Source organism: Oncorhynchus kisutch, linkage group LG11 (genome assembly GCF_002021735.2).
Source record: "Oncorhynchus kisutch isolate 150728-3 linkage group LG11, Okis_V2, whole genome shotgun sequence".
Lineage (NCBI taxonomy): Eukaryota > Metazoa > Chordata > Actinopteri > Salmoniformes > Salmonidae > Oncorhynchus > Oncorhynchus kisutch.
In genome coordinates this window covers 75970549-75997999 of record NC_034184.2, presented here as the reverse complement: position 1 = coordinate 75997999, position 27451 = coordinate 75970549, and the positions used below count along the sequence as shown (strand labels likewise).

The 27451-nt window shown below is 43.9% G+C and overlaps 3 protein-coding genes and 1 long non-coding RNA gene across 7 annotated transcripts; 2 read left to right on the top strand and 2 right to left on the bottom strand.

Moving 5' to 3' along the window:
• The first annotated feature begins 536 nt into the window (after nt 1-536).
• LOC109898994 (uncharacterized) lies at nt 537-2869 on the top strand. Its single transcript, XR_004211512.1, has 3 exons — nt 537-2031; nt 2138-2291; nt 2387-2869. It is a non-coding gene; the product is annotated as an uncharacterized LOC109898994 (long non-coding RNA).
• A 10025-nt stretch (nt 2870-12894) lies between these two features.
• Nucleotides 12895-16462, top strand: LOC109900128 (lipocalin). Its single transcript, XM_031835141.1, has 6 exons — nt 12895-13092; nt 13351-13490; nt 13557-13636; nt 13809-13922; nt 15956-16057; nt 16176-16462. The coding sequence occupies exons 1-6, from the start codon at nt 13003-13005 to the stop codon at nt 16193-16195; spliced, it is 546 nt and encodes a 181-aa protein (XP_031691001.1). The 5' UTR covers nt 12895-13002; the 3' UTR covers nt 16196-16462.
• Nucleotides 16463-17085: 623 nt separating this feature from the next.
• On the bottom strand, nt 17086-22032 carry LOC109899220 (tripartite motif-containing protein 35-like). 4 transcript variants are annotated; one of them, XR_002256458.2, is made up of 6 exons: nt 21375-22032; nt 21026-21121; nt 20593-20934; nt 20465-20487; nt 20254-20373; nt 17086-19907 (listed from the first exon to the last, which is right to left on the bottom strand). XR_002256458.2 is itself a non-coding variant. In XM_031835130.1 (6 exons), exons 1-5 carry the CDS (start codon nt 21777-21779, stop codon nt 20271-20273), a joined length of 858 nt encoding a protein of 285 aa, XP_031690990.1. In that variant the 5' UTR covers nt 21780-22026; the 3' UTR covers nt 17086-19907; nt 20254-20270. The 4 variants fall into 4 exon arrangements, 2 of the variants coding, with proteins under 2 accessions (XP_031690990.1, XP_031690991.1); XM_031835130.1 differs by having other exon boundaries at nt 20704-20934; nt 21375-22026; XM_031835131.1 differs by lacking the exon at nt 17086-19907 and adding an exon at nt 19940-19975 and having other exon boundaries at nt 20704-20934; nt 21375-22026.
• Nucleotides 22033-22388: 356 nt separating this feature from the next.
• On the bottom strand, nt 22389-26837 carry zgc:194621 (uncharacterized). The gene is made up of 5 exons (XM_020494034.2): nt 26115-26837; nt 25444-25502; nt 25125-25208; nt 23960-24033; nt 22389-23839 (listed from the first exon to the last, which is right to left on the bottom strand). The coding sequence occupies exons 1-5, from the start codon at nt 26531-26533 to the stop codon at nt 23795-23797; spliced, it is 681 nt and encodes a 226-aa protein (XP_020349623.1). The 5' UTR covers nt 26534-26837; the 3' UTR covers nt 22389-23794.
• Nucleotides 26838-27451: the final 614 nt, after the last annotated feature.

Sequence of the window (27451 nt, the reverse complement as noted above, 5' to 3'; positions counted from 1 at the left end):
CGCAAAACCTGAACCTGTAGGGGAGGGTCTGGGTGGGTGTCTGTCCACGGTGGCAGCTCTGGCGCAGGACGTGGACCCCACTCCACCATAGTCTTACTCCGCCTCTTTAACCGCCTCCGTGGCCTCTTTAGAGCGGCGACCTTCGCCGCCGACCTCGGACTGGGGACCCTAGGAATGGGTCCCGAATGGACGGGAGATTCCGGCAGCACCGGACAGACGGGAGACTCTGGCAGCTCAGGACAGACGGGCGACTCTGGCAGCTCAGGACAGACGGGTGGCTCTGGCAGCTCAGGACAGACGGGCGGCTCTGGCAGCTCAGGACAGACGGGCGGCTCTGGCAGCTCAGGACAGACGGGGCGGCTCTGGCAGCTCAGGACAGACGGGCGACTCTGGCAGCTCAGGACAGACGGGAGACTCTGGCAGCTCAGGACAGACGGGAGCACCTGTAGGGAGGAGACGGAGAGACAGCCTGGTGCGGGGGGCTGCCACCAGAGGGCTGGTGCGTGGAGGTGGCACCGGATGGACTGGACCGTGAAGGCGCACTGGAGGTCTCGAGCACCGAGCCTGCCCAACCCTACCTGGCTGAATGAGAGAGAGAGTGCCTGCCAAGTCCATATTATTGCCCAAGACTAGAGTTCCTGCTTTCATCCGTCCTGCCTCCACTAGTTCAGGTATGAGTTATTAGGCTTTATAGAATGGAATTGCATAGTTTGCATCTGGATAAGCTCCTTTATTGTAAGTTAGTACGTTTATTAGATACTATTGTAATATGTCCTATTCATAGTCTTTCTATATTTTTTTAACAAAATCAACAAGTGTTTTTGGTCTTGTTGTGTAAGTGGTTGATGCAGAATAGACCAGTGGAAGTTGCCAAAGAGCCATCTAACAGGCCTACTGTCACATTTTCCCCGGGGACATATTTACTCCAAAGAGCAGAAACCCATTGTGCTCTTAGTAGGCTACAGTGGGGAAATGAAAAGCTAAAAGGAATCCAAAGAGCAGAAACCCATTGTGCTCTTAGTAGGCTACAGTGGGGAAATGAAAAGCTAAAAGGAATCCAAAGAGCAGAAACCCATTGTGCTCTTAGTAGGCTACAGTGGGGAAATGAAAAGCTAAAAGGAATCCAAAGAGCAGAAACCCATTGTGCTCTTAGTAGGCTACAGTGGGGAAATGAAAAGCTAAAAGGAATCCAAAGAGCAGAAACCCATTGTGCTCTTAGTAGGCTACAGTGGGGAAATGAAAAGCTAAAAGGAATCCAAAGAGCAGAAACCCATTGTGCTCTTAGTAGGCTACAGTGGGGAAATGAAAAGCTAAAAGGAATCCAAAGAGCAGAAACCCATTGTGCTCTTAGTAGGCTACAGTGGGGAAATGAAAAGCTAAAAGGAATCCAAAGAGCAGAAACCCATTGTGCTCTTAGTAGGCTACAGTGGGGAAATGAAAAGCTAAAAGGAATCCAAAAATAATTTCATTACAAATAAAGTGCAACAAAACTCTCACCAAATGTTGCTTATCAATGTTTGCATGTGTGTGTTTGTGTGTTACGGGCTTGCGATCACTGACTCGTTGTGATGCGATGACCGACTGGCCGAAGAAACTGACCTCTAAACAGAACATGGTAACGAGGGAGAAGGGGACAGATGGTGAGTCACACACACACACACACACACACACGTCTCCTGTCCTCAGCATCAATGACCATGGACTGACAATTCATAACCATCGGTTGGTTCATTGAGTAGGTTTGTATGGACTTTGTTTATAGTCTTGCAGTGTGGAAGATGGGAGCAGTTGGTTAAAGAATGACATACAGAATGGGCTGCATCTCAGTAGGCTACAGTGGCTCCCTCTCCTCACCTTCATTTGCACTGATCTGAAAACATAGGCTAGGTTAAAGCAATATGGTGGAAGCCTCAAAAGACAACATATAGTGTGCCTACCCTGTATGTGTCCTCAGCCTTTCAGCGGTCTCTATCAGAACCATAGTGAAGTGGGGATGTACCAGCGTGTGTCCTGCGACCCTCCCCTCTTCAGGTAACCATCTAGCCTCCCTATACCAACTGGTCACACTAAAATCTTCATTTCGACCTTTCTGTAATCCTAACCCGAATATGAGCATTTAGACTCAATCTCTTTCTAGACCTCCCGCTCTCTCCTCTAGTTCAGAGGTGAAGTGTGACTCGGTCATGGGCTGGCCGGCATTCAAAGAGGAACACGACTAGAGCCACATATACATCATCCGTCACCCTGACAACACCCTGGGTAGTGTAGAGACAGAGGTCGTCTATAAACATGTGAGTTGCATTCTGGGTAATTATGCTGAGAGCCAATCAGACTATTGTGTATTGCAGGTGTTAGTGTGTTGGTGTGTTTGTTCTGTCTCCTCTAGTGTGTGTGCATCGTTACAGTGTGACGCCCATCTGGGTCATGTGTTTGAGGATGGACCGGACCCCACAGGAGAGAGGTTCTGCATCAACAGCTTCTCTCTCAACTTCAGGCCCAGAGAACCCGGACCCGGTGACCAGTAGAACCCCCTAGAACCATCTTAAATCACCTAAGCCTGACCAGAACCAACCTTCAAACCCAGAGAACACAAACCCGAGGACCAGTAGAACGCAACAGGCCCAATATCTGGATCCCTAACCAGAGATCTCAGCATCAGGAATACTGTTTTATATGTCTGTATCTTTCTGTAACTGATCATAGATGAGCTTGTGACCTATATTTACCTGGCTGTGTGGTCTTCCCAACCATAGCCACAACTACTGTACATTATATAGTGCCTTCGGAAAGTATTCAGACCCCTTGACTTTTCCCACATTTTGTTACATTACAGCCTTATTCTAAAATGTATTCAATAGATTTTTTCCCTCATCAGTCTACACACACACACACAATACCCCATAATGGCAAAGCAAACAGTTTTTAGAAATGTTTGCAAATGTATAAAAACATACATTATTTACACAAGTATTCAGACCATTTGCTATGAGACTCGTAATTGACCTCAGGTGCATCCTGTTTCCATTGATCATCATTGAGATGTTTCTACAACTTGGGAGTCCACCTGTGGTAAATTCAATTTATTGGACATTATTTGGAAAGGCACACACCTGTCTATATAAGGTCCCACAGTTGATAGTGCATGTCAGAGCAACAACCAAGCCAGCTCTGAGACAGGATTGTGTCAAGGCACAGATCTAGGGAAGGGTACCAATGCATTTCTGCAGCTTTGAAGATCCCCAAGAACACAGTTGCTTCATCATTCTTAAATGGAAGAAGTTTGGAACCTCCAAGGCTTGCCACCCAGCCAAACTGAGCAATTGGGAGAGAAGCACCTTGGTTAGGGAGGTGACCAAGAACTCAATGGTCACTCTAACAGAGCTCTAGAGTTCCTCTATGGAGAGGAAGGACAACTGTCTCTGCATCACTCCACCAATCAGGCCTTTATGATAGAGTGGCCAGACGGAAGCCACTCCTCAGTAAAAAAAAGGCACATGAAAGCCCACTTGGAGTTTGTCAAAATGCACCTAAAGACTCTCAGACCATTAGAAACCAGATTCTCTGGTCTGATGAAACCAAGATGGAACTCTTTGGCCTGAATGCCAAGCATCACGTTTGGAGGAAACCTGGCGCCATCCCTACGGTGAAGCATGGTGGTGGCAGCATGATGCTGTGGGGATGTTTTTCTGGGCTAGTTACTGAATGTCCTGGAGTGGCCCAGCCAGAGCCCGGACTTCAACCCGATCGAACATCTCCGAAAAGACCTGAAAAAAGCTGAGCTGCAATGCTCCACATCCAACCTGAGAGCGTGAGAGGATCTGCAGAGAAGAATGGGAGAAATTCCCCAAATACAGGTGTGCCAAGCTTGTAGCGTCGTACCCAAGAAGACTCGAGGCTGTAAGTGCTACCAAAAGTGCTTTAAGAAAGTACTGAGTAAAGGGTCTGAATACTTATGTAAATGTATTTGTTTTTTGTTCGTAATATATTTGCAATAATTTCAAAACTGTTTTTGCTTCGTCATTATGAGTTGTGTGTAGATTGAGGGAAAAAACAACAACATTTGAATCAATTTTAGAATAAGGCTGTAATGTAACAAAATGTGGAAAAAGTCAAAGGTCTGAATTTCCGAAGGCCCTGTTTGTTAATGGTCACATTTTGTAATGCTTGTTAAAGGGTTTTCAATCAAGTTCACTGGGAATCTGAGATTTAACTGATAGGTCATTATGAGGTGACGTCACTAAAGCTGCTGTAGGTCCCATGACAGAAAAGTCTGAAATTAGGAAGGAATTCTAGTTTTGGCTCTAGAACTAAAAGGAAACCCCTGTTGTTGCTCAGCAGGACCAGGTTTGAAGACCATTGATGAATGACTGTTGTATGACCACAACGGAACGCAGATTTAGGGTCTCATTCCTGGGCACTGAACACCAGGGCTTAGTGTCTGCTGTTGTGTACAGTTAGTATGTCTGTGCTAGAATTTAGGGGGTCTACACAGTCTATGCAAACGGAGTCAAAGGATGTTCATTTGTGTTGCTCTGTAAGTAGTTCTACGTACATTTGTGCGGCTGACTTCCTTTGGCTCCGTTTCCGTAGACTGTAGACCCCTTTACTGTCACTTGAACCATTCAACATGGAGCATAGTCCGGGTTAGCGGAGGGTTTGGCCGGCCGGGATATCCTTGTCCCATCTCGCTCTAGCGACTCCTTGAAGCAGCCCAGTGTGTCAAGAAGCAGCACATGGTGTCAAGAAGCAGAGCAGGGTGTCAAGAAGCAGAGCAGGGTGTCAAGAAGCAGAGCAGGGTGTCAAGAAGCAGAGCAGGGTGTCAAGAAGCAGAGCAGGGTGTCAAGAAGCAGTGCAGCTTGGCAAGTTCGAGTTTCAGAGGACGCATGGCTCTCAACCTTCGCCTCTCCCGAGTCCGTATGGGAGTTGCAGTGATAGGACAAGACGAACTACCAATTGGATAAAATTTGATATCACAAAATTGGGGAGAAAAAGGGGTAAAAAGTAAAGAAAGAGGCACCAGAGAGAGAGTGAGGGTTGGACACAAGATATTTATTTATTTAACCAGGTAGGCCAGTTGAGAATAAGTTCTCATTTACAACTGCGACTTGGCCAAGATACAGCAAAGAAGTGCGACAAAAAACACAGAGTTACACATGGGATAAACAAACGTACGGTCAATAACACAATAGAAAAAGATATGTACAGTGTGCGCAAATGTAGAAGATTAGGGAGGTAAGCGAATAATTAAGGCCATAGAGGCGAAAATAATTACAATTTAGCATTAACACCGGAGTGATAGATGTGCAGATGATGATGTGCAAGTAGAGATACTGGGGTGCATAAGAGCAAGAAGATAAATAACAATATGGGGATGAGGTATTTGGGTGGGCTATTTACAGATGGGCTGTGTACAGGTACTGTGATCAGTAAGCTGTTCTGACAGCTGATACTTGAAGTTAGAGGGAGATAAGTCTCCAGCTTCAGGGATTTTTGCAATTTGTTCCAGTTGTTGGCAGCAGAGAACTGGAAGGAAAGGCGGCCAAAGGAAGTGTTGGTTTTAGGGATGATCAGTAAAATATACCTGCTGGAGCGCCATGATATGGTGACCAGTGAGCTGAGATAAGGCGGGGCTTTACCAAGCAAAGACCTGGCCGTCCACCTGGCCGTCTCTAGCTATCTCTAACGGTAAGAGTCCTTTCCTCTCCACCCTGCCGTCTCCTCCAGCTATCTCTAACGGTAAGAGTCCTTTCCTCTCCACCTGGCCGTCTCCTCCAGCTATCTCTAACGGTAAGAGTCCTTTCCTCTCCACCAGGCCGTCTCTAGCTATCTCTAACGGTAAGAGTGATTTCCTCTCCACCCTGCCGTCTCTAGCTATCTTTAACGGTAAGAGTCCTTTCCTCTCCACCAGGCCGTCTCTAGCAATCTCTAACGGTAAGAGTCCTTTCCTCTCCACCCGGCCATCAAGCTATCTCTAACGGTAAGAGTCCTTTCCTCTCCACCCGGCCATCAAGCTATCTCTAACGGTAAGAGTCCTTTCCTCTCCACCCTGCCGTCTCCTCCAGCTATCTCTAACGGTAAGAGTGATTTCCTCTCCACCCGGCCGTCTCTACCCATCTCTAACGGTAAGAGTCCTTTCCTCTCCACCCTGCCGTCTCCTCCAGCTATCTCTAACGGTAAGAGTGATTTCCTCTCCACCCGGCCGTCTCTACCCATCTCTAACGGTAAGAGTCCTTTCCTCTCCACCCTGCCGTCTCCTCCAGCTATCTCTAACGGTAAGAGTGATTTCCTCTCCACCCGGCCGTCTCTACCCATCTCTAACGGTAAGAGTCCTTTCCTCTCCACCCTGCTGTCTCCTCCAGCTATCTCTATAATAGCTCTGCTTTGTCTTTTTAAAATACAGCTGGAACCCACAGGCTACCCAACATTCCAAAGCTCCAAACTGATTGGCTCTTCATTAAAATATTTGACTATATGCAAATCACAGTTTGGGAACAATCACTGTGGTAGATTTACTTTGTTTCAATGGTGAGCCAGAGGAGATTTCATCATATGTTCATGTCCAAATTACATCATTTGAGAATAAGATGCAAAGTTGATCTGAAGACAAAGTTAAGAGTCCTTTCCATTTTGAACAATCACTACATTCCCTGTGTAGGTAGCAGACCGGTGCTGAACACATTCCCTGTGTAGATAGCAGACCGGTGCTGAACACATTCCCTGCGTAGATAGCAGACCGGTGCTGAACACATTCCCTGTGTAGGTAGCAGACCGGTGCTGAACACATTCCCTGTGTAGGTAGCAGACCGGTGCTGAACACATTCCCTGTGTAGGTAGCAGACCGGTGCTGAACACATTCCCTGTGTAGGTAGCAGACCGGTGCTGAACACATTCCCTGTGTAGGTAGCAGACCGGTGCTGAACACATTCCCTGTGTAGGTAGCAGACCGGTGATGAACACATTCCCTGTGTAGGTAGCAGACCGGTGATGAACACTGACATAGTGATTGGAGAGACAGACTATAGATCCTAAACAGTGTTTTACTACCAGAAACAAGGACAGTTCACCATCAACTCCTACAAAAATGTCCATTAATTATAATCTACATAATCATTCAAATTTCCTGTTGCTTAAATTATTATCCTACAGTTGTACATCTATGAAATTAGAAGATTTATTTCCCTTAGTTATGTTTTATTAAAACAATAATGTTGAAATTGATTTGACGCTCTGTTTTTAATTTGTTGCCAGTCTGAGGATAAGGACCATGTGATCAGTGGGTATCCAATTTCAAAAAGTTTGTCCAGCCATTGGTAGTGGAAACCATATAAAACACTGCGCATCGTGGAGCTAAAATTGCAAACTACAGCGATATGATATAGACAATAGACTTCTTCTAGAGTTTGCTTAGTGAGTAGTGGTGACATGAGGACGGATTCTCTGCATTTTATTAGAATGCAGTCCTGCGTTTGTAGAGGGAGGCACGATTGAGACGCAGATTGGTGGAAAAGGCACATACCGACCTGTCAGGCACAGAGGTCAAATGTGTTTAAAAAAAAATGATATTAGGGCGATATTCGTTAGCTCTTAAACAAACGATGCCTTGACTACGGTAATTATATATTCTTGATCAGGGGCGGATGGAGACCAATCCATGCTTTAAAAAATATATATTTAAAAAAGAATGTTATTTGTATTTCAATCTTCAATACCTTTTAAACAAAGTGTGCCAAAACTATGAAAATGATATGAGGCCTATTCTGAATCAGGAGAGGATGGAACACAATCCACACCTATTTTGTTGATTATTTTTGTTGTCGATAATTTTTATTTGTAAACGTTTTACTAGGATTTCATTCCTCAATATGTCTTAAACAAGGCTTGCCATGACTATGCAAATTATATTTTCTGAATCAAGGTAGGATTTGTTATCCATCTTCCCATGATTTAGAATATATACTTTTCATAGTCATGGTACACTTTGTTTAAAAACTATTGAAGATTGAAATCTGGAATCTTCATTTATTTATTTATTTATTTAACAACTGAAAAGGGTGTGGATCAATCTCCATTCTCCCCTGATTCAGAAGATATCATTTTCAGTCATGGCATGCTTGGGTCAACAGCTATTGATGAGAGACACCGAATATCCAGTATACTTTTTTTTGTACCTCGGTTCATTGCGTCTTCATAGAGACCAATAAATTCCCCCACCAAAAAACATCACGTTTATTCTTCATGCAGGGCATGTGGACATGTACTTGCATAACGATCAGTTATATATTACGTAAACAAGTTTATATAACTGTTACTAATTGTGAATACGCACCACAACTTCTATAGGCTGTAGAAACAGGTGTTCATGTAAAAGTTAACAACTTTTTATGTCTTTTTCACTTTTTCATTATTCAGTTTGTATGGTCTGTGTTTGTTCTGAGTTTGTCTAATCTCTCGTTCCCAGATTGAGTGGCAATATGTTGAAGGAGATTCAAAGGGCGACCAAGCGCCAGTTCTAACTGCTCAGCAAAATATGACAAATTAAAACGATTTAATTTATTTTTTTGTGTGTGTGTGTTTTCCTATAAATTGTCTACAATATATTCACTATGAACAAATCATTTCTATAAGGGGGATGTGAGGGGATTCACCCCAAACACCAGCGTTACATGACCTAACCCATGTTCTGTCCTCCGCAGTGTTAAATGTCGTGACTGACAGAGGAATGTTACAACTCACATTGCAGCCCTGAAGGGTATGGGATTAACACGAGGACTATGCTTTACCTCAGAGGAGAGAAGATTTTTACATACTATAAGCTTCAGCACTTGGTGGTCCTGTTCTGTGAGCTTGTGTGGCCTACCGCTTCGCGGCTCAGCAGTTATTGCTCCTGAACGTTTCCACTTCACAATAACAGCACTTAGAGTTGAAGGGGCAGCTCTAGCAGGACTGACTTGTTGGAAAGGTGTCCTCCTATGACGGTGCCATGTTGAAAATCATTGAGCTTTACAGTAAGGCCATTTCACTGCTAATGTCTATGTCCTCTATTGTATACACCTGTCAGCAACGGGTGTGGCTGAAATAGCGAATCCACTCATTTGAAGAAGTGTCCACATACCTTTGCATATATAGTTTATTTAGATGCTATTTATAAACGGTTTTTAAAAAATTACACATCAAATAGCCTAACAATGAGGAGAAATGGAGTCGGTTTGAGGATAAATCCAGCCACTATTGTTGAACTCAGCTGGTTTTATCTGGCTAATAGCCTAAATAAATGGGATGCATTATTCACTGTAAATTCATTTAAAATCAAATCCAACTTAAGAGGCTCCCCTGGTCTCCTGAAGTCCTACTTTTTTGTGTGCAAATGTTTTTACCATGGATTATGTGTTGTTGTATGTGTCGAACTGCTTTGCTTTATCTTGGCCAAGTCGCAATTGTAAATGAGAACTTGTTCTCAACTTGCCTACCTGGTTAAATAATTGTGAAATCAAAATAAAATACAGATGCACAACGATATATACCACCAATAAGGGTTTGTTGACATTTGAAACCACGCAACTCAAACACCGGTTCACCAGAATGAAGTAAATCGCAAACCGTTGTTTTGTTAAGACGTCAAGAACTGTTCTCTGCAGAAGACGATCATCTGTTTGCATCTGCCAATGTATTGGCTGTATAGTATCCAGACGACCTGTCCCCAGAGCTTCCTATACAGTTCATCTCTTTCTGTAACTTGTTGAGGAGGCAATTAAAGCGAATGAGAGGCTCAATTAAAGATGTTGCAGAACTGTAGTATTTCAAGCCCTCCTTCCGTCTGCCCAGTTTCCCTGATGTTGCTACGGCAATCAAGCTGTTTTTACCTGCCCTGTAACTGTCGCTTCTGCAGAGAGATCGTTTTCTTAACTAAAACTCATAAAGAACTTTCTAAGAGGCATTAGGCTCTCGGTCTGATATTCGCTTTTGAACACCTGAATAAGCTCCACTCATTTCACTGGCGCCATCGTAGCCTTGACCACAGCATTTGTTCACCGATATCCTCTTATACCTTCAATCAAAAGTACGCCAAGTCCTGAGGCACTTTTTCAGTCATGTCCTAAAACAAACACTTTGCTTCCTACTACATCTGGAAATGTAAAAGATTTATGACTGACTTTAGGGAGGATTACTATCAAAATGATTTACTGAATTTAAAAAATCACATCCGTGGGCCCCCAGAGCTCGTGGGCCTCGTGCTGCGGGTGTGTCCAGTACGTAAAATTAGTCTCCTTTAGAATGGATTCACAACATACAGGCTACAACCATATGAATACAGACAATATACTTCTTATACAGTAGGCTGAGTAGCGGTGACATGTAGACGGATTCTCTGGGTTGTATTGGGATGCGCTGCAGAACTGCATCTGTAGAGGGAGGAATGAGAGAGATGCAGATCGGTGGAAAAGGCACCGGTCAGGCACCGAGGTAAAATACATTTTATACTGAGGTAAAATTAGTTTTATACGGAATATTCCGTGGATATTCATTTTTTCTCTCATAACTAGCTATTGAACCAATCATGCCATGACCATGAAAATGGAATATTCTGAATCGGGGGGATGCAGAACGATCCTCACCTTTTTTTGGTTGTTGATTTTGATCTTCTCCATTCACCCCTGATTAAGAATATACCATTTTCATAGTCATGGCACGCTTTGTTAAAGAGTTAATGACGATTGAAATACGAAATCTTCATTTTTTTTAATGTAGGCCTGTATATAAAAATATATATTTTTTAAATATCCACCGAATATCCAATGTAAAATGTATTTTACATATGTTTATGGCGCCTTCATGTAGTCAAATAACCCCCCCCCAAAAAAACTATGTGTACTCCTTCTTGCAGGGTGTGTGGAAAGTTACTTGCGTAACAATCAGTTATATAAATTGCATAAACAAGTTTATAAAACTGTTACCTAATTTTGAACACGCAGCACAAATTCGATATGTTATAGAAACATATTTGCATGTAATTATATGGACATGCTCATTGCTTTTTCTCCAAGTTTATTTAGTTCGTATAGTCAGAGTCTTTGTTTCTGTGGTCGTTCTGAGCTTGTTTCATCTCTTCTTCACATCCAATATGTTGAGGAAGATTTCAAAGTGCGACCGAGCCCGAGTTCTGACTGCTCAGAAACAGTAATATAACCCACAGGAGAGTATGTACCATTCAGAGTTATATAACCTCCAGGAGTTATGTACCATTCAGAGTTATATAACCTCCAGGAGTTATGTACCATTCAGAGTTATATAACCTCCAGGAGTTATGTACCATTCAGAGTTATATAACCTCCAGGAGTTATGTACCATTCAGTGTTATATAACCTCCAGGAGTTATGTACCACAGGAGTTATGTTATGGGGCGGCAGGGTAGCCTAGTGGTTAGAGCGTTGGACTAGTAACCGAAAGGTTGCAAATCTGTCGTTCTGCCCCTGAACAGGCAGTTAACCCACTGTTCCTAGGCCGTCATTGAAAATAAGAATTTGTTCTTAACTGACTTGCCTAGTAAAATAAAGGTACAATAAATAAATAAAATGTACCATTCCGAGTTATATAACCTCCAGGAGTTATGTACCATTCCGAGTTATATAACCTCCAGGAGTTATGTACCATTCCGAGTTATATAACCTCCAGGAGTTATGTACCATTCCGAGTTATATAACCTCCAGGAGTTATGTACCATTCAGAGTTAAATAACCTCCATGATATTATGTACCATTCATAGTTATATAACATCCAGGAGATTATGTACCATTCAGAGTTATATAACCTCCAGGAGATTATGTACCATTCAGAGTTATATAACCTACAGGAGATTATGTACCATTCAGAGTTATATAACCTCCAGGGGATTATGTACCATTCAGAGTTATATAACCTCCAGGAGATTATGTACCATTCAGAGTTATATAACCTCCAGGAGATTATGTACCATTCATAGTTATATAACCTCCAGGAGATTATGTAACATTCATAGTTATATAACCTCCAGGAGATTATGTAACCTTCAGACCTCAAAGTAATGTATCCTTCAGGAGGAATCCACCCCAAACCCCAGTGTTACATGACCTATGGTAACCCATGTTCTGTCCTGCACAGTGTTAAATGTCGTGACTGACAGAGGAATGTTACAACTCACATGTTGCAGCCCTGAAGGGTATGGGATTAACATGAGGACTATGCTTTACCTCACTCTGAGGACACTGTGTGTATATGTGTTGGTGCATTCATGTGTGTGTGTGTCTTCATGCTTACATGTGGATTTCAGGGTGGAGGTTGTTCAGACCAGGAATCAGACTTGTCTAAATAGATAAGTCCTATCATTGTTGGGGGAGAGGAGAGAGAAGGAGGAGAAAATGAGTGAAGAGGGGAGAGAGAAGGAGGAGAGGAGAGAGAAGGAGGAGAAAAGGAGCGAAGAGGGAAGGTGAGGAGAGGAGAGAGAAGGAGAAGAGAGAGGAGAGAGAAGGAGAAGAGAGAAAAGGACAGGAGAGAAAAGGAGAGGAGAGAGGAGATGAGAGAAAAGGAGAGGAGAGGAGATGAGAGAAAAGGAGAGGAGGAGAGAGGAGAAGAGAGAAAAGGACAGGAGAGAGGAGAAGAGAGAAAATGAGAGGAGATGAGAGAAAAGGAAAGGAGGAGAGAGGAGATGAGAGAAAAGGAGAGGAGGAGAGAGGAGATGAGAGAAAAGGAGAGGAGGAGAGAGAAGGGGAGAGGACAGCAGCAAATCATTCTGCTTACATTGTTGACTTCTCCCCCACCTCCTCGTGCAGTTGTATAAGGGTGAGATTTACATCTTTGAGGGATGGAGAGGGGAGGGACTAACTGGAAACAAGGGGGAGAAGAGGGGAGGAGTAGAGAAGAGAAGAATGTTGGAGGATATAAGGACCCTCAGTTAGCTCCCACCTTACTCATTTTCCTCCTCACACACACCCCGGAAAGTCGAGCCGTCACACACACCGATCTGTAACCATGAGGCTGAGCATAATGGGAGTTCTGCTGTGCGCTACGCTGGTCGCCTGTGTCAACGTCATGCCTCAGAAAGACTTCAACCTGGAGAAGGTGAGAGAGAAAGAGAGACTGAGAGAACTGATAAAACAAATGAGATAGGCTACAACAACAAAAAGAGAGCAGGCAAAGAGTTGTGAGAAGAGTGTTGTACAGTACAAGTGCAGAGACAGAAGAGATTCTGGAGTTGAGGAGGGTCAGACTAGAAAGAGGACAGTGGATCATCTGCCATGACTATTAAATCAATTTGCATTGTGAGAATGAATGAATAGTGGTTCTTCTTTTTCTTCGAACTATATTCTCTCTCCCCAGATGGCTGGTAAGTGGTGGGCCGTGGGCTTTGCCACCAACGCCAAGTGGTTTATGAACCGTAAGGCTGGTATGAAGATGGGAACTTCCATGATGCTGCCCACTGCCGAAGGTGACCTGGACATCACCTGCGCCAACCAGAAGTGAGTTTGTGTGTGTCTGTGTGTCTACGTCCATTTCACTCATACTGATGCTGCTTTTTCTCTCAGCGCTGATGGCTCTTGCTGGAGGATGACCCATCTGGCCAAGAAGACTGACATACCAGGCCGCTTCACCTTCACCAGCCAGCGTGAGTTCATTCACACACACACACACACACACACACACACACACACACACACACACACACACACACACACACACACACACACACACACACACACACACACACACACACACACACACACACACACACACACACACAGTTAACATAACTACATATCTCTTTCTCCCTCTCTCAGGTTGGAACAATGAAAATGACATGCGTGTGGTAGCTGTCCAGTATGATGACTTTGCTCTGATCCACACCATCAAGACCAAACACGGAGTAACTGACGTTCTCAACAAACTCTTCAGTAAGTCTGTCTGGCTGCCTGCATGTCTGAAATTAATTCACACCTTTAGATTCTCATGTTTTGTGTCATTCATCACAGTTTGGTCTCAATTTGGTCTCTGGTTTTAGCATGGTTATGTTACAGGTGGAGTTGTGTTAACCTGGTTGTGTTCTGTTAACCTGGTAGTGTTCTGTTAACCTGGTTGTGTTCTGTTAACCTGGTTGTGTTCTGTTAACCTGGTAGTGTTCTGTTAACCTGGTAGTGTTCTGTTAACCTGGTTGTGTTGTGTTAACCTGGTAGTGTTCTGTAAACCTGGTTGTGTTGTGTTAACCTGGTTGTGTTCTGTTAACCTGGTAGTGTTCTGTTAACTTGGTCGTGTTCTGTTAACCTGGTTGTATTCTGTTAACCTGGTAGTGTTGTGTTAACCTGGTTGTGTTCTGTTAACCTGGTAGTGTTCTGTTAACTTGGTCGCGTTGTGTTAACCTGGTTGTGTTAAATTTTTGTGTTGTGTGAACCTAGTTGTGTTAACCTGGTTGTGTGTGTTTTCCTGGTTGTGTTGTGCTAACCTGGTTGTGTTGTGTTAACCTGATATTGTTTGTTAACCTGGTTGTGGTAACCTGGTTGTGTTAACCTGGTTGTGTTGTGTTAACGTGGCTGTGTTAACCTGATTGTGTTGTGTTAACCTGGCTGTGTTGTGTTAACCTGGTTGTGTTAACCAGGTTGTGTGTATTAACCTGGCTGTGTTAACCTGGTTGTGTTGTGTTAACCTGGTTGTGTTAACCTGGCTGTGTTAACCTGGTTGTGTTAACCTGGTTGTGTTGTGTTAACCTGGTCGTGTTGTGTTAACCTGGTAGTGTTCTGTTAACTTGGTCGCGTTGTGTTAACCTGGTTGTGTTACATTTTTGTGTTGTTTGAACCTAGTTGTGTTAACCTGGTTGTGTGTGTTTTCCTGGTTGTGTTGTGCTAACCTGGTTGTGTTGTGTTAACCTGATATTGTTTGTTAACCTGGTTGTGGTAACCTGGTTGTGTTAACCTGGTTGTGTTGTGTTAACGTGGCTGTGTTAACCTGGTTGTGGTAACCTGGTTGTGTTAACCTGGCTGTGTTGTGTTAACCTGGTTGTGTTAACCTGGTTGTGTGTGTTAACCTGGCTGTGTTAACCTGGTTGTGTTGTGTTAACCTGGTTGTGTTGTGTTAACCTGGTCATGTTAACCTGGTTGTGTTGTGTTAACGTGGCTGTGTTAACCTTGTTGTGTTAACCTGGCTGTGTTAACCTGGTTGTGTTAACCTGGTTGTGTTGTGTTAACCTGGTCGTGTTGTGTTAACCTGGCTGTGTTAACCTGGTTGTGTTGTGTTAACCTGGTTGTGTTGTGTTAACCTGGTCATGTTAACCTGGTTGTGTTAACCTGGTTGTGTTGTGTTAACCTGGTTGTGTTGTGTTAACCTGGCTGTGTTAACCTGGTTGTGTTGTGTTAACCTGGTTGTGTTAACCTGGTTGTGTTAACCTGGTTGTGTTGTGTTAACCTGGTCGTATTGTGTTAACCTGGTAGTGTTCTGTTAACCTGGTAGTGTTCTGTTAACCTGGTTGTGTTGTGTTAACCTGGTTGTGTTCTGTTAACCTGGTAGTGTTCTGTTAACTTGGTCGGGTTGTGTTAACCGGGTTGTGTTAACCTGGTTGTGTTAAATTTTTGTGTTGTGTGAACCTAGTTGTGTTAACCTGGTTGTGTGTGTTTTCCTGGTTGTGTTGTGCTAACCTGGTTGTGTTGTGTTAACCTGATATTGTTTGTTAACCTGGTTGTGGTAACCTGGTTGTGTTAACCTGGTTGTGTTGTGTTAACGTGGCTGTGTTAACCTGGTTGTGTTGTGTTAACCTGGCTGTGTTAACCTGGTTGTGTTGTGTTAACCAGGCTGTGTTAACCTGGCTGTGTTAACCTGGTTGTGTGTGTTTACCTGGTCGTGTTGTGTTAACCTGGCTGTGTTAACCTGGTCGTGTTGTGTTAACCTGGCTGTGTTAACCTGGTCGTGTTGTGTTAACCTGGTTGTGTTGTGGTTGTAGGTCGCACTCCAGAGGTGAGCGCAGATGTCCAGAAGAAGTTCATGCAGTTCTCTCTGGATACAGGAATCCTCTCTGGGAACATTGTTTTCCTGCCCAACAACGGTACGACACCACACACACACACAGATGTACAATATTATTATGGTGATCAGATACATATGAATGTGCTTCCCTGGTAGAAATCATCTCCTCACTCTTTTCTCCCTCCTCTCTATTGCAGGTGAATGTGCCGAGGCATAAATGTTCACTCATCCCATTCTCCCTCTGCTACTCTTCTACTGGCATCTGTCTCCATTTCACATCCAAACTCTTTTCCTGGAAGAAGACTGAAGACTGCAAACCCCAGCCACCCCCTCCCCTGCAGAACAAACCCCAGCTACCCCCTCCCCCGACAGAACAAACCCCTTCACCTTTAATCCCCACTACTTCCTATAAACCACTGTACACAAGCTTTTTTTACTGCAGATTTCTCGTTGAAATAAATAATCTTTAAAAACATACACATGATCCCTACTGTCACATTGGTCGGTGTCTGGTTGTGTTGACCTGGTTGCGACGACCTGGGTGGTGTTGATTTGGGTGGTGTTGACCTGGGTGGTGTTGACCTGGGTGGTGTTGACCTGGTTGTGTTTACCTGGTTGTGTTAACCTGGTTGTTAACCTGGTTGTGTTGACCTGGTTGTGTTAACCTGGTTGTGTTGACCTGGGTGGTGTTGACCTGGTTGTGACGACCTGGTTGTGTTTACCTGGTTGTGTTAACCTGGTTGGGGTCTTCATATTTAGAGTGAAGTGTGAGAGGAAACGATGTAAGTAGAGGCAGCAATATCAAACAGGCTTTTGGTGCTTTCAGGACAACTGTGTCAGAGCTATAGAAAGAGGAATTCCGAGTTGGATGACCATTCTAAATCATTTTTCAGTGGGAGCTCGTTTTTTTCCGAGTTCCCAGTTGTCCTGAACGCCACATGGGGGAAGGAGGTTGTGGTGAGGCATCATTAAAATGACAGGGTGCAGGAGAGTGGTGGCTGGAGAGTGAGAGCGTAAATGTGGTGTACTCTGCCCTCTACTGGTAGAAGCAGAGAATGACATGAATAACACAGCAATTGTCAGCCTATTGCTTCAGTTACAAGAATATATACAGTATGTTTTTATTAAAATTAATTTTACAAAATATTTAAACTATATATTGAGTGATTTATATCACAAATTCGAATTCAGCCAATTCAGCCAATTCAAATCTACAATTTAATATTAAAAACAAAATAAACAACGCATAGTAAAAAGTATAACAATTTTCAAGGCTCATGGATTTAGAAATAACCAGAGCTTCAGCTACATTCAAAAGTAACAAAGTTAATGCGTTTACCTAACTAACTGCTTCCCAGGCTTTGCCTTCCTTCTGCTTAGAGCAATTCATAACTGAGACAAGAAACACAAATAACATTCTACAGTATAAGCTCTAAGTGTTCTGTTCCACCATTATAGACAGAGGCTCTAAGTGTTCTGTTCCACCCTTATAGACAGAGGCTCTAAGTGTTCTGTTCCACCATTATAGACAGAGGCTCTAAGTGTTCTGTTCCACCATTATAGACAGAGGCTCTAAGTGTTCTGTTCCACCATTATAGACAGAGGCTCTAAGTGTTCTGTTCCACCATTATAGACAGAGGCTCTAAGTGTTCTGTTCCACCATTATAGACAGAGGCTCTAAGTGTTCTGTTCCACCATTATAGACAGAGGCTCTAAGTGTTCTGTTCCACCATTATAGACAGAGGCTCTAAGTGTTCTGTTCCACCATTATAGACAGAGGCTCTAAGTGTTCTGTTCCACCATTATAGACAGAGGCTCTAAGTGTTCTGTTCCACCATTATAGACAGAGGCTCTAAGTGTTCTGTTCCACCATCACAGAGGCTCTAAGTGTTCTGTTCCACCATTATAGACAGAGGCTCTAAGTGTTCTGTTCCACCATCACAGAGGCTCTAAGTGTTCTGTTCCACCATTATAGACAGAGGCTCTAAGTGTTCTGTTCCACCATTATAGACAGAGGCTCTAAGTGTTCTGTTCCACCATTATAGACAGAGGCTCTAAGTGTTCTGTTCCACCATTATAGACAGAGGCTCTAAGTGTTCTGTTCCACCATTACAGACAGAGGCTCTAAGTGTTCTGTTCCACCATTATAGACAGAGGCTCTAAGTGTTCTGTTCCACCATTATAGACAGAGGCTCTAAGTGTTCTGTTCCACCATTATAGACAGAGGCTCTAAGTGTTCTGTTCCACCATTATAGACAGAGGCTCTAAGTGTTCTGTTCCACCATTATAGACAGAGGCTCTAAGTGTTCTGTTCCACCATTATAGACAGAGGCTCTAAGTGTTCTGTTCCACCATTATAGACAGAGGCTCTAAGTGTTCTGTTCCACCATCACAGAGGCTCTAAGTGTTCTGTTCCACCATTATAGACAGAGGCTCTAAGTGTTCTGTTCCACCATCACAGAGGCTCTAAGTGTTCTGTTCCACCATTATAGACAGAGGCTCTAAGTGTTCTGTTCCACCATTATAGACAGAGGCTCTAAGTGTTCTGTTCCACCATTATAGACAGAGGCTCTAAGTGTTCTGTTCCACCATTATAGACAGAGGCTCTAAGTGTTCTGTTCCACCATTACAGACAGAGGCTCTAAGTGTTCTGTTCCACCATTATAGACAGAGGCTCTAAGTGTTCTGTTCCACCATTATAGACAGAGGCTCTAAGTGTTCTGTTCCACCATTATAGACAGAGGCTCTAAGTGTTCTGTTCCACCATTATAGACAGAAGCTCTGAGTGTTCTGTTCCACCATCACAGAGGCTCTAAGTGTTCTGTTCCACCATCACAGAGGCTCTAAGTGTTCTGTTCCACCACCACAGAGGCTCTAAGTGTTCTGTTCCACCATCACAGAGGCTTTAAGTGTTCTGTTCCACCATCACAGAGGCTCTAAGTGTTCTGTTCCACCACCACAGAGGCTCTAAGTGTTCTGTTCCACCATCAGAGGCTCTAAGTGTTCTGTTCCACCATCAGAGGCTCTAAGTGTTCTGTTCCACCACCACAGAGGCTCTAAGTGTTCTGTTCCACCATCACAGAGGCTCTAAGTGTTCTGTTCCACCATCAGAGGCTCTAAGTGTTCTGTTCCACCATCAGAGGCTCTAAGTGTTCTGTTCCACCACCACAGAGGCTCTAAGTGTTCTGTTCCACCATCACAGAGGCTCTAAGTGTTCTGTTCCACCATCAGAGGCTCTAAGTGTTCTGTTCCACCATCAGAGGCTCTAAGTGTTCTGTTCCACCACCACAGAGGCTCTAAGTGTTCTGTTCCACCACCACAGAGGCTCTAAATGTTCTGTTCCACCATCAGAGGCTCTAAGTGTTCTGTTCCACCATCAGAGGCCTACCCTGGTAATATGCTCATTGGCTGGAGGGCACATTCATTGAGAAGGTACGGAAAGACTCTCTCAGTGAAAGTGTGTGTAATAGTGTATAAATATGTGTTATTATCAGGGTCAGAGAATGACAGCATCCCTCTGTCCCAGTCCAGCTGCACTCTGATCCTCTGGCGTTTCTTTCTCAATCTGAGCTGGATGTCTGGCCTCGGAGGGGACTCTACTTTATATCGAATATCACCATCAACATCATAACCATAAGCATCACAGGGGCTTACACACCAAAGGCTTAAACACCAGAATCCACTTTCTACTTTTACCTTCCTCTGGACAGACTCTGCTATCACACCCAGGGCTGTATTGAACCCAACCTCAACGTCCCAGCTGTGTGTCCCTGAGGTAAAGCCCTCAGAGCCCAAGACTATTTTATAGTAATTAAACCACTCTGGGTTTTCAGGAAGCTGCTCTCTCTCTTTATTGTATATGGCACTGGTCAGGTCCTCAGACAGGATGAGATTTGGGTTGGCAGTGTTGGGGTCCAGAATCACAGAATCTGAGGACAGAGAACAGAGATACAGTGTTGGGTTGGGTTGGCAGTGTTGGGGTCCAGAATCACAGAATCTGAGGAGGGAGATCAGAGATAGGGTATTATTTTTGTTATTGTTTGTTGATTGTTGTTTGTTGTTGTTGGTTGTTGTTGATGATGAAGTGCGCTCTCTAATCCCCGAGCTACGTGTGTGGACTTCTTAGCAACAAGGTGTTTAGCATTTGTAATGTAATGTGAAGATAATGAGAGATGACAAACTGTTGTGCAGAAAAGGTTATTATTTTGGCTAAGTAGGTAATAGTATTAGTTTAATTTGCAGTGTTCAGCGATCTAGAAGAACTGTCATGCTCACTGTAATTTCACAATCCCCTACATCTCCTCCCAGACTCTGAACTGCAGGTTTCCCAGGTGTTTGGCCACGTCTATGAGTGCTCCTGAGACCAGCTGTGGATCCGGCAGTGTGCACTGGGTTCTGGAAGAACATTCAGGAGTCAGTGCAGCTGTTTCTGTAGGGTTGGGTTCAGAACCACAGAGAAGAGAAAGATAGGAGGCAGATCACTTACCTTACCACTGTGACCTTATAGTTCTGAAAAAAAAACAGAAGACAAGATTAAATTAAACAATCAATATTTATCAGTCAACCAATACACATACCAACACATCACGTCAATTTAGAGAGAGCAGTGCTGACCTTCAGGAATGAGATGTCTTCAGCTCTCAGTGCTGACCTTCAGGAATGAGATGTCTTCAGCTCTCAGTGCTGACCTTCAGGAATGAGATGTCTTCAGCTCTCAGTGCTGACCTTCAGGAATGAGATGTCTTCAGCTCTCAGCTCCTCCTCTAAGGCTCTGATTGTGTCTGAAAGTGATGATATCTCTCTGCTCATCTCCTCAATCTTCTCCTTCATCACCTGACTCTTCTGCTCCTCTTCCTCCCTCAGAACAGCTATCCTCACCTCCTCTTCCTCTCGTAGAAACTGGTGGAGCTTCTCAAATTCCTTTCTCATCCGTATCTCTGTGCTCTGGGCCTTGTTCTGGAGACAGTGAGAGGAACGGTAGTAAACTATCTGCTTAAACACTGGATCATACATGTTCTGCACAACGTTATCGAGTCATTATCCTTACTTTAATATGCTTTGCTGTTTCATCACAGATTTCTTTAACTTCATTAAAGCCCTTCAGCTTCTTCTGTAAGGGCTTCAGGACAGTCTGGAGTTCTTCCTGGCATAAGCAGATGTTGAGTGAATATGAGAGAGAAATAGATGGAGGAGTCAAAGTGTATAAACAAAGGGACATTTTTAGGAACCCTAAAAAGGTCCCTTTCCATGTTAAAATGTGATGTGAATACAGGTTAGAATGCTGTGCAACTATAGTTCTTCATTATCACTTAATATGCAGACAATGGCCGCTGTTTAATATTGCTGTCGTTTTAGTTTTTCTGTGTGTTTCTATTACTATTTGTATTCTACTGTACCCTGTGGTCCTGTGCAGCTTCGTCTATGGGGCAGCAGTCATGTTTTTTGTGGATTTTTGAGGTCTGACACACCACACAGATGGGCTGTTTATCATCCAGACAGAAGAGCTTGAGTTTCTCGTTGTGCAGATTGCAGCGCTCCTCAGACTCCCCTGAAACTCTGCGCCTCCTCTCCTGTAAGAATGCGTCACACAGGTTCTTTAAGACCAGGTTACAGGGAGGATCTGCCCTTGAAGATCTTCTCCTGCTACCTGGACATTCCTTTTCTGCCTTCCCCCTGCAGTATTCCTGCAGACAGGCTTTACAGAAGCTGTGACTACATGACAGGATGACAGGATCCTTGAAGATGTCACAGCACACAGCACAGGATAGATCGTCCTCTTGGAGAGATAATCTGGAAGCCATTTTGTTCTTGTGACAATCCCTCCTCTGGAATGACCGAGCCTTGTACAAAAGTTAACTTTCACTTTTGATTCTAGTGTGCTTAAGCAGCAGAGTGAGATCCCTGTTTTTAGTATGTATTTCTCACGGTAGTTGTAAAGGTAATTTCTCTCCTCCCAGGGTTTTCTGTGTGTTCAGTCTGGTTTCTCCGAGCAGGTAGTTTAGAGAACGCATGACAGATTAACGTTAATCATCGATGTTCACACACTAAACTTCTGAAAGGGAAGTCAAGTAGGAGGTGGAGCTTTGAGACCAGGAAACCATGATCACGTGATGAGTAGGGCCAAGTTGACGCCCTGTACGCACAGCTCACAAAGTAAATCATAATTTCACCACTAAATTGCGATCTCAAAACAGACACAGCCCATGATTAAGCCCCTCGCCTTTACTGTGTCTGTGCCACAAGAGCTAACACAAATCTTCTGTAGGTTACGTGGTATACAAAACACACCTGACAATGGGAGGAGGGATTCTATAGGGTTGTGTCATCATTAGACTGACAGGGTGATTGGATGCTGTATTCTGTCCTCTACTCGTGGCGGTAGAGACATTTCAAAGTAAAACTCAGAAGTATTCCATAGGAGGGTTTTATTCACGTGTTACTTTATAAACATAGAAAGCATGAACGACGAGGGTAAGGAGAAGGAGTACAATGTTCTGCAGCCATTTTGTTTATATGAACAACAGCCATTTGTACAGTTCATTGTGATACTCACGAAACAGAGGGATGGAAGTAAAACCTTTGTAGCCCACTTAACAATTGTTTTTTTTAACTAAATTAAACTAACATGAAATCTATTTGGTACAAAATATAAAATAATACAGTGTGACACTGAAACATTGTAGACATTGATCCCAGTGCTGGACTTAGACAATGTGTGATCCCAGTGCTGGACTTAGACAATGTGTGATCCCAGTGCTGGACTTAGACAATGTGTGATCCCAGTGCTGGACTTAGACAATGTGTGATCCCAGTGCTGGACTTAGACAATGTGTGATCCCAGTGCTGGACTTAGACAATGTGTGATCCCAGTGCTGGACTTAGACAATGTGTGATCCCAGTGCTGGACTTAGACAATGTGTGATCCCAGTGCTGGACTTAGACAATGTGTGATCCCAGTGCTGGACTTAGACAATGTGTGATCCCAGTGCTGGACTTAGACAATGTGTGATCCCAGTGCTGGACTTAGACAATGTGTGATCCCAGTGCTGGACTTAGACAATGTGTGATCCCAGTGCTGGACTTAGACAATGTGTGATCCCAGTGCTGGACTTAGACAATGTGTGATCCCAGTGCTGGACTTAGACAATGTGTGATCCCAGTGCTGGACTTAGACAATGTGTGATCCCAGTGCTGGACTTAGACAATGTGTGATCCCAGTGCTGGACTTAGACAATGTGTGATCCCAGTGCTGGACTTAGACAATGTGTGATCCCAGTGCTGGACTTAGACAATGTGTGATCCCAGTGCTGGACTTAGACAATGTGTGATCCCAGTGCTGGACTTAGACAATGTGTGATCCCAGTGCCGGACTTAGACAATGTGTGATCCCAGTGCCGGACTTAGACAATGTGTGATCCCAGTGCCGGACTTAGACAATGTGTGATCCCAGTGCCGGACTTAGACAATGTGTGATCCCAGTGCCGGACTTAGACAATGTGTGATCCCAGTGCCGGACTTAGACAATGTGTGATCCCAGTGCCGGACTTAGACAATGTGTGATCCCAGTGCCGGACTTAGACAATGTGTGATCCCAGTGCTGGACTTAGACAATGTGTGATCCCAGTGCTGGACTTAGACAATGTGTGATCCCAGTGCTGGACTTAGACAATGTGTGATCCCAGTGCTGGACTTAGACAATGTGTGATCCCAGTGCTGGACTTAGACATACAGGCAACAAGCATCATTCACATGATGATGCTGATGCGTCTGTATTTTAATGATAACTTCAGCTTTCTGTCTCTCTGTGGCTCAGTCTTCATCCCAACACCACGGGTGACGTCTCAAACATATATTTCTTCATCTGAAACAATATATAAAGAATACATATGAACAGTTCCACTCTATTATCATCACATCCAATATCTTGACAATATCTCCCACTCAGTGTGTGTGTGCGTGTGTGTGCGTGTGTGTGTCTCACTTGTCTCTGCTTCCTCCTGGTCTGCATTTCCTGCTGCTGCTTTAGCCGCACCTCCTCCAGACTCAGACTCCCACCTGCACACACACACACACACACACACACACGCACGCACAATTTTACGGAATCCACCTGTCTCATATAAACTAAAACAAATAGTTGTACCATGGTGCGCCCTTGTGGCTATGAACAGAACTACAGCAGATAAATCTACCTACAGAGACACAGTAATGTCTTCAGACAGTGCTCCACAAGGGAGAGTATGCTGGTATCTACCGACAGAGACACAGTAATGTCTTCAGACAGTGCTCCACAAGGGAGAGTATGCTGGTATCTACTGACAGAGACACAGTAATGTCTTCAGACAGTGCTCCACAAGGGAGAGTATGCTGGTATCTACCGATAGAGACACAGTAACGTCTCCAGACAGTGCTCCACAAGGGAGAGTATGCTGGTGTTCTCCAGTCAGTGCTCCACAAGGGAGAGTATGCTGGTGTTCTCCAGACAGTGCTCCACAAGGGAGAGTATGCTGGTGTTCTCCAGTCAGTGCTCCACAAGGGAGAGTATGCTGGTGTTCTCTAGACAATAAAGGTTTTGCTCCATGAAGCAATCCAACAATGTGTACCCCGCCATCTTGTCTATTTCAAGTCTTCTCTCATTGATGGAGACAGGTGTCTCTCATCGTGGACCCATCTGTCTCAATCAAAGATTTGAAAAATATATTTACATGTCAGTCATTTAGCAGATGCTGTTGTCCAGATTGATTTACAGGAGCAATTAGGGTTAAGCGTCTTGCTCGAGGGCACGTGGACAGATTTTCAAAACAGCAACCTTTGTGTTACTGTCTCAACACGCTTTACCACTAGGCTACCTGCTGCCCCAGTGGTGCCACACACATGGTTCAATTACTTCAAGGTGCAAAACATTTACATTTTTTTTTTTTAACAGAGCATTTTCTAAATTCAAACAAACCCCCTGCAACTAGACAGATCTTTTACGAGACTCCTGTTTCCACGAATCGAGGATAAAGATAGTATCGCCTATACCAGGTTAGTTTAAAAATATCTGGCGACGTTTTGTATAGCCACAACTGTAACTACCAGTATAAATGTGAAATTGTGGGGTTAAATCACATTATCTGGTGTTATAATCTGTAGCCATGTCTCACCAACACTGCTGGGGTCAATGGAGACATAGGGTGTGGCTCTGCTCAGCCTCAGATCCTCCAAAGCTGCCAGCTCTGCCTCCGCCTCTGCACACCAATCAGAGACACACACTCCCTTAATCAACCAATTAAAACACACACCCCCCTCCCTCCCCCCAATCAACAAATTAACACGGCAATTAATTTTAGGGCTTCCCCCTCTAGGCTGATCCTAGATGAGGATGATGATGGTGTGGAGGAACAGGAGGAAGAGGATGATAATGATGATGACAAGCACATTCCTCCCAGTGTCACAAAACACAGTCAAAGACAAAGGACTCACTTTGCTGGATCTCTATTCTTTTCTTGGGGTTAGGAGGGATGACCGTGAAAGCTTTGTGACTGAAACCGACAAACAGAAATTCATTCAATAAAATGTCATGCCAATGTGACAAGCCAGTCTGGCAGTTCACATCAAATTGGACAGGCTTTCAGCTAAGCTACTCTGAAATTCAAATGCCAAACGTCTAAGTGACAGTTTGTAACATGTAATAAAGGGCCAACAGGATCTGGTTAGGGAACAGAGCTTGACAGAACACCTGCGTGCCAGCTGGTGGTAGGTAGGATTATACAACCAGCACCAGATGGCTTGGTGCTGAAGACTGAGCTATTTCCAGCTACCAGCTAGATGTATACAACACACCACACACCTGCAAATAACTATACAGATAGGGCTAGAGTATACTGAGGTAGGTTATAGGAGTCCTCTAATAGGGCACGAGTGACCAAGCCTTCTGGAGAGCGACTGGGTGTGCAGGCTTTCATTCCAACCCTGCTATAGAGTAACACCTGTTTCAGCTAATCAAAGGTCCCAGCTGAGAATCCAGTGTGTTGGACCAGGGCTGGAGCCTGGAGTAGCCTATACGTATTCAAACCCAGCAACTCTCCAGGACCAGGGTTGACTACCCATAGGGCCTTCTTGAAGAGGAAAAGTACTTCAGCTGTCCCTCTCACCTCTGAATTACATAGTGCGCCCTGGGTCTCGAACTCCGTTCCTCTTCCTGCCTCGCCTGAGATGCTTCTTTAGACTTGGAAGAAGTTACAGTTGATTTTGGAGACGTGGCTGTTGGTTTTTGACAGAGCACAGCTGATTTCGAAGAGGAGAGTGTTGATTTGGGAGCGGTGGAGGTTGATCTCGCTCTCCTATCGCACCTGGGAGCGCACAGCTTGAACTGCTGCTGGGTCTTCGTGGTCTCGCATCGGTCGCTATGGATACATCTGGGACAGCTCGACGCCCGCGGTTTGCGAGGTGCTGTGACTTTGTGTTGAGTTGTTGATGCTGGTTTCGTTTCAACCGGTTTTGTTTTCACTTCGACGACTCTTGTTTTCGTTTCAATAACAGGCTTTTGCTTGATGACCCTTGTGGTCGGCATTTTATCAATAACAAATATATAGGCTAGGTCAAGGCTCCAAATAAATTCCTTATCATCTCACCTTGTCAATAATAGTTGAATCGGTTCTACAATGGTTTTATCAAATCTCTGAATTAGTAGGCTATTAGCCTGTGAGGTGCTAGATGCTGTGGAACTGTCTGGCTTGTCTGCCTTCACCTGGCAACCGCTTGTTGACGTGGAATCCCGTGCCACGCGCAGGCTGCCGGGGCAAATTAAATTCAAAAGGTTTTAACTGTAATCCGATTACTGACTGGACAGAATCCCCAAAGGATGCTTGACCTTGTAATGAGCATAGCAGCAGGAAGTGGGGTTGCGGAGGGCACCCCCTGAAAAATCATAATTAAAAAATAGATAATACTTTTTTCAACAAAATCTATACCCTTCTTGGAAAAAATAGCCTTTTTTTCAACAACAAAAAACGAATCTTTTTGACGAAAAAATTATTTCACACTAGTATTAGATAGACATCTGTTGTTAGGGTAAAATATTTTTTTCAGCATCTCTGCAAAAAAGGTAGTTCATTTAAGAACAGTGTCTTGCAGGATTCAATAGTCATAAATTGTAAGTGTTGTTGCCCTGTCCTTTTCTCTGTGATGCCATTCTAATGGATTTTCAGAAAGAACAAAACCCTGTCTCTTTCTCTGTGGTGTCATTCTATTGGATTTTCAGAAAGAACAAAACCCTGTCTCTTTCTCTGTGATGTCATTCTATTGGATTTTCAGAAAGAACAAAACCCTGTCTCTTTCTCTGATGCCATTCTATTGGATTTTCAGAAAGTACAAAACCCTGTCCCTTTCTCTGTGATGTCATTCTAATGGATTTTCAGAAAGAACAAAACCCTGTCTCTTTCTCTGTGATGTCATTCTAATGGATTTTCAGAAAGAACAAAACCCTGTC

Bases quoted from the DNA above. Each gene is read 5' to 3' on its own strand.
- LOC109900128 (XM_031835141.1), top strand. From the start codon at position 13,003: ATGAGGCTGAGCATAATGGGAGTTCTGCTGTGCGCTACGCTGGTCGCC. The intron at 13,491-13,556 runs GTGAGTTTGTGT...TTTTTCTCTCAG, and splicing joins ATCACCTGCGCCAACCAGAA to CGCTGATGGCTCTTGCTGGA. The intron at 16,058-16,175 runs GTACGACACCAC...TCTCTATTGCAG, and splicing joins TGTTTTCCTGCCCAACAACG to GTGAATGTGCCGAGGCATAA.
- zgc:194621 (XM_020494034.2), bottom strand. From the start codon at position 26,533: ATGCCGACCACAAGGGTCATCAAGCAAAAGCCTGTTATTGAAACGAAA. The intron at 25,503-26,114 runs GTGAGAGGGACA...TGTCGGTTTCAG, and splicing joins GCGCACTATGTAATTCAGAG to TCACAAAGCTTTCACGGTCA. The intron at 25,209-25,443 runs GTGAGTCCTTTG...ATTGGTGTGCAG, and splicing joins AAGAATAGAGATCCAGCAAA to AGGCGGAGGCAGAGCTGGCA.
- LOC109899220 (XM_031835130.1), bottom strand. From the start codon at position 21,779: ATGGCTTCCAGATTATCTCTCCAAGAGGACGATCTATCCTGTGCTGTG. The intron at 21,122-21,374 runs GTACAGTAGAAT...TGCTTATGCCAG, and splicing joins AAGCTGCACAGGACCACAGG to GAAGAACTCCAGACTGTCCT. The intron at 20,935-21,025 runs GTAAGGATAATG...CACTGTCTCCAG, and splicing joins AAACAGCAAAGCATATTAAA to AACAAGGCCCAGAGCACAGA.